The 6,000-nt window shown below is 57.2% G+C and overlaps 1 protein-coding gene across 1 annotated transcript in view; it reads left to right on the top strand.

The window, feature by feature from the left end:
- The first annotated feature begins 2,780 nt into the window (after window positions 1-2,780).
- Window positions 2,781-6,000, top strand: part of LOC138528307 (NXPE family member 2-like) — a 447,118-nt gene continuing 443,898 nt past the window's right edge. Inside the window, exon 1 of the mRNA XM_069639784.1 lies at window positions 2,781-2,897. Coding sequence (XP_069495885.1) covers window positions 2,862-2,897 — 36 coding nt within the window. The 5' untranslated portion in view covers window positions 2,781-2,861. The remainder of the gene's footprint in view (window positions 2,898-6,000) is intronic.

The raw sequence follows: 6,000 nt of genomic DNA, 5'->3' as shown, positions 1-6,000 counted from the left end.
CAGCAGCTTTCGCACAGATATCAGGAGCAAGCGCTTAGCTCACGGCGCTATCGGTCCGGAGCTGGGTGGTATACCTGTCAAACTCTGATTTTCCACCAAAGCACACACTCGGTGTACTTTCTGAGGGAACACCCCACCCTCCAGTGAAAGCTGAAGATACTCGCCCAAGTCAGAAAGGTACTCCTTTGTAGGGTTGTCCACATGGGTACAAAGGACATCACAACCAGGACACCTCGCACTTAAAAAAGTAGAAGAATGATTATTTTGATGCACGATGTGTCGAAAGAGCGTTGCAGGTAGGCTGGCACACAGCACATCACGCCCGTGATGCCCCGCAGGCTGGGCATCACAATTGTATATGGAGCCACAACAGGAGTCGTATAAAACACAATAAATAAATAAAAAAGCAAAGTTCCAAGGTGTCCCCTGCGCCCACCTCCCCCCCCCAAGATTGTATGGGTCTCCTACGCCCTGCACATGCCCGGGTGTCCTATGCCCCTGCACATGCCCGGGTCTCCTACGCCCTGCACATGCCCGGGTCTCCTACGCCCCTGCACATGCCCGGGTCTCCTACACCCTGCACATGCCCGGGTCTCCTACGTCCTGCACATGCCCGGGTCTCCTATGCCCTGCACATGCCCGGGTCTCCTACGCCCTGCACATGCCCGGGTCTCCTATGCCCTGCACATGCCCGGGTCTCCTACGCCCTGCACATGCCCGGGTCTCCTACGCCCTGCACATGCCCGGGTCTCCTACGCCCTGCACATGCCCGGGTCTCCTACGCCCTGCACATGCCCGGGTCTCCTACGCCCCTGCACATGCCCGGGTCTCCTACGTCCTGCACATGCCCGGGTCTCCTATGCCTACGCCCTGCACATGCCCGGGTCTCCTACGCCCTGCACATGCCCGGGTCTCCTACGCCCTGCACATGCCCGGGTCTCCTACGCCCCTGCACATGCCCGGGTCTCCTACGCCCCTGCACATGCCCGGGTCTCCTACGCCCCTGCACATGCCCGGGTCTCCTACGCCCCTGCACATGCCCGGGTCTCCTACGCCCTGCACATGCCCGGGTCTCCTACGCCCCTGCACATGCCCGGGTCTCCTACGCCCCTGCACATGCCCGGGTCTCCTGCACCCCTGCACATGCCCGGGTCTCCTACGCCCCTGCACATGCCCGGGTCTCCTACGCCCCTGCACATGCCCGGGTCTCCTACACCCTGCAAATGCCCGGGTCTCCTACGCCCCTGCACATGCCCGGGTCTCCTACACCCTGCAAATGCCCGGGTCTCCTACGCCCCTGCACATGCCCGGGTCTCCTACGCCCTGCACATGCCTGGGTCTCCTACGCCCCTGCACATGCCCGGGTCTCCTACGCCCTGCACATGCCCGGGTCTCCTATGCCCTGCACATGCCCGGGTCTCCTACGCCCCTGCACATGCCCGGGTCTCCTACGCCCTGCACATTCCCGGGTCTCCTACGCCCCTGCACATGCCCGGGTCTCCTACGCCCTGCACATTCCCGGGTCTCCTACGCCCCTGCACATGCCCGTGTCTCCTACGCCCCTGCACATGCCCGGGTCTCCTACGCCCCTGCACATGCCTGGGTCTCCTATGCCCTGCACATTCCCGGGTCTCCTACGCCCTGCACATTCCCGGGTCTCCTACGCCCCTGCACATGCCCGGGTCTCCTACGCCCTGCACATTCCCGGGTCCCTACGCCCCTGCACATGCCCGGGTCTCCTACGCCCTGCACATGCCCGGGTCTCCTACGCCCTGCACATGCCTGGGTCTCCTACGCCCTGCACATGCCCGGGTCTCCTACACCCTGCACATGCCCGGGTCTCCTACGCCCTGCACATGCCCGGGTCTCCTACGCCCCTGCACATGCCTGGGTCTGCTACGCCCTGCACATGCCCGGGTCTCCTACACCCTGCACATGCCCGGGTCTCCTACGCCCTGCACATGCCCGGGTCTCCTACGCCCCTGCACATGCCCGGGTCTCCTACGCCCCTGCACATGCCCGGGTCTCCTACGCCCTGCACATGCCCGGGTCTCCTACGCCCCTGCACATGCCCGGGTCTCCTACGCCCCTGCACATGCCCGGGTCTCCTACGCCCCTGCACATGCCCGGGTCTCCTACGCCCCTGCACATGCCCGGGTCTCCTACGCCCTGCACATGCCCGGGTCTCCTACGCCCCTGCACATGCCCGGGTCTCCTACGCCCCTGCACATGCCCGGGTCTCCTACGCCCCTGCACATGCCCGGGTCTCCTATGCCCTGCACATGCCCGGGTCTCCTACGCCCCTGCACATGCCCGGGTCTCCTATGCCCTGCACATGCCCGGGTCTCCTACGCCCTGCACATGCCCGGGTCTCCTACGCCCTGCACATGCCCGGGTCTCCTACGCCCTGCACATGCCTGGGTCACCTACGCCCCTGCACATGCCCGGGTCTCCTACGCCCCTGCACATGCCCGGGTCTCCTACGCCCCTGCACATGCCCGGGTCTCCTACGCCCCTGAACATGCCCGGGTCTCCTACGCCCTGCACATGCCCGGGTCTCCTACGCCCTGCACATGCCCGGGTCTCCTACGCCCTGCACAAGAGTGCAGCACACACATGTTCCCTGTTTAAAAGGAAACAAGGCAGTACCCCAACCTGCCTTAAAACACATAAGTGCGTGTGCACACCGGATGTGCCCTTTCACACCCCCGGAGAAAGCTCTGCCCAGCCAGGTGTCGGGAAAGATTGTAGCACACCCCTCTCCGGACCAGCAGGCCGGCTGGCAGTGCCCCACTGGCCCGGGGCCGGTCTGGGCCATAGCACTGCGTCGAGCAGCGATTACAAAGGGCCCACAGTTGCACATGGCTGTCCATTCCTGTGGTGACACTGTTTCAGTGGTAAGCAGGGGGGAAATCGGGAGGTGGGGGCGTTGCATTTAATATGATGCAAATTGTGCATTTCGGACAATATTTATTTTGCAGCACTGAACAAAACTACTGGCCGCTTATCGATGGAACTCGTCAAACTGGCCCACATTGGCCATACAAGTGCCCCACTTTGACCCCAAAAAATGGCCCCCCACGCCAGCATTTCGGTTTTTTTATTGTATGTATTTGTTTTGGCTTGTTATAAACATGTCGGGTTGTAGGTTCGGCCATGATCCACTGCCTCATAGGCCAGTCCGGGCCCGCCCTTGCCCCCCCAGCAGGGGTCGGCTGCGGTTACCTGGGCACCTCGCCCTTTCATGCCACTCTTTAGCCGACGCCCCCATGAGCTCGCGCTTCGGGCACCCCGGGCAGCCTCGCACAGAGCTTCGCACCGTGCGTCGGCATAGTTTAGCGCACGCGGCTGGTGAAGGAGTAGAGGGGTGGGGGTCCTCCCGTCCCCCGCAGAGTGCCCGGGGCCGCCACTGTGTGCCCTTCAAAGTACCCGGCCGAGACAGGTACATGAAATAGATATTGGACCTAGCTGAGCCTGGGGGCGTGGGGGCAGGGGAGGGGGGGCAGTAGGTATGCATTAAACCACACACAGTATGTTGCCATGGCAGACTGGGCTCACACCCCCAGCCCTGCAGGGCGTCGGGCAGCTGGTACATGCGTTCAGTGCAGGGCGGGTCACCTGTAGCAACGCAAACGCTCTGTTTATTGTTACTAAGATTATATCTACAGCCCAAAGCACACAATGCACAGGCGCAGGTGAGGGGGGGGGGGGCGGACGATGCAGTCTTGGGGAACAGGGTGGGTGGGTGTCGTCCTTCCTTTATGTTGTTGGCCGTCCCGGTTTCGTGTCCTCAAACGATTGTCCCCCTATTCCTGGGGCCCCACCTGATGGAGAGAAGTTAGTGGACCTTGTTTGCAAAGCATAAGCAGCAGACCGTGGTATGTCCATTCCTGGGCTCTGGGTCGGCTGCCGGGTGGCCCCCAGCCAAGCACTACTCTCATGGCCCCGCCCTCACCGCCTATATCAGCTCATGGCGCCTTGCCACCTTCCTTCCAGAATATACCAGTCACGTTCACAAACCAAAGTTGAAATAAATGCACACTTACAGGGTTGAGTGCCTAAATGGTTCAAAGGGTAGCTCAGCGTGTTAAGCACTTGTTGCAGAGATTAGTGTTTATATGGCAGATCTCAGTATCAAATCCCAGCAGAGCTGGCTGAGCCTTTCTTCTTTCTGTGGTTCATATTTAAACTAAGATACCATGTTATGTTATGCTATGTTAAAGGATATTTATAACGCCCACTATGTGACATGGGTGGTCCCCTGCCGCTCTGCCGCTTCTGAAAAGCAAGAGGGTAAGGTGTCGGGGGTAAGTTAGTAGGACTGAGCAGGAAACAAGCGCAAGGGAGCTGTGATGTGCTGTTGGCAGCTCCAGTTCGGTTTACACCGTGCGCTGAGGCGTGGGTGTAAATGTTTTCAGTCGGTAATTGTTGTACTGTTGTGCGAGGCTGTGTGTGGTTTGTTTGGTGTTGTGGTGTAGTGAAGTGTGTGCGGCTTGTTGTACTGTAGCTGTATGGTTGTGTTTAGTTCAGAGTTTGAGAGGAGAATGCAGAGGGAGGAGCTATTTTTTGTGTGGGGTTGGTTAGTGGTGATATTTGATCATCCCCACCCTCAGCTGGTGTAGGTCTGGAGCAAGGTTCCTCCACTTCAGTAGGCCATTGTAGGCCGCCACCTGCAATACTGGAACCAGATTGTCACGGCTCGTATCCCGGCTTTGCCACCGGTTTATACTGTGATCCTGGACAAATCATCAGATATCACTGTGTAGTTCTGATCTGTAAAACGTTTGATACGTCACATTCTGGTGCCACTGTTCGTCCCATGCCCGGCTGTTCCTTTGCGTGTACGCCATTTGAGTGGGGGTCCTAGACAGGAGAAAGACAAAACATTGTGACAAGCATTGGGAAAGCTTATTTTTAGACTCTTTTATTTAACGCAAAAAGAAACATATATTTGTTGGTATAATTTCAAATGTACTCCACAACATCAAAAACATTCTGCAAGCCTGCGCCAAACAATGACTAGAAGCACATGACTCTATCTCCCATTTATATTTTGTTGGGTGTGTCTGTATATAAAGGTTTAAAATACAGAATTAAAACTCAAATGAAATATTTTAGGGCACATCAGTTAGTATTCTGGCTCGTGGATACTTATTTTGATAGAGGAGACAATTAATCTAGAATTATGCCTTTTTTGTGGAACATAAATGAAATGATATATTATTTATATCGCACTCGTACACAAGTGTTTCAGAGTGAGACCAAGCCGAGTGGGACAAAGGAGAACAAAAAAAACAGCGATCTTACTAGGACCAGTGACCTAAGAAAGCGCAAGTGCATGGAAAGGGGGAGAGGTGGAGTGTGCGGAACAGAGGAGAGAACAGAATAAACAGTAAATAAAATACACAAATAAATAAAGGCGACAAATCGTGGTAGTGCAACCAGCAAGTGGCGCGTGATAGATTAGTCAGATAGGAAAGGAGAAGTGGGAGTGGGACTGTATGGGTACAGCTACAGAACCCCAGTGCAAGGGGTGGCAGAGTGAGCAGGTACCTGGCCCGAATGATAGAGAGTGGGAAGGTCACAATGCCATGAGAGAAAACAGATCAGCAGGGGAGAAGGGGGGCAAAGGCAGAGGCAAAGAGGAAGGTATTGAGGAGTTTCCGGACCCGGAGATGGTTCTCCTCAAGTTTCAAGGTGGACGGGAGGCTGTTCCAGAGGGAGGCCCCCGCCGAAGACAGAGATCTACCACCAGCTCGTGTCTTTGCAAAACGAGGGACCCTCAGGGAGTTAGAGGTAGAGGAGCGAAGGGCTCGAGAGGGGAGGTATTCACAGAGGGACAGTTGAAGGTATGTTGGCCCCAGGCCCCAGAAAGCCTTGTGGGCAATGCAGAGGGTTTAAAATGTAATCCTTGCAAGAACTGGGAGCCAATGAAGGGATTTCAGAGCTGGAGAGATACTATCCCAGGGCTTGAGGCCAAGGACAAGTCTCGCAGTCCTG

Source organism: Ambystoma mexicanum, chromosome 7q (assembly GCF_040938575.1).
Source record: "Ambystoma mexicanum isolate Mex_15411 chromosome 7q, UKY_AmexF1_1, whole genome shotgun sequence".
Classification (NCBI taxonomy): Eukaryota; Metazoa; Chordata; class Amphibia; order Caudata; family Ambystomatidae; genus Ambystoma; species Ambystoma mexicanum.
Note: the sequence above shows the minus strand (reverse complement) of the source record. Positions and strands in the feature narration are given on the sequence as shown.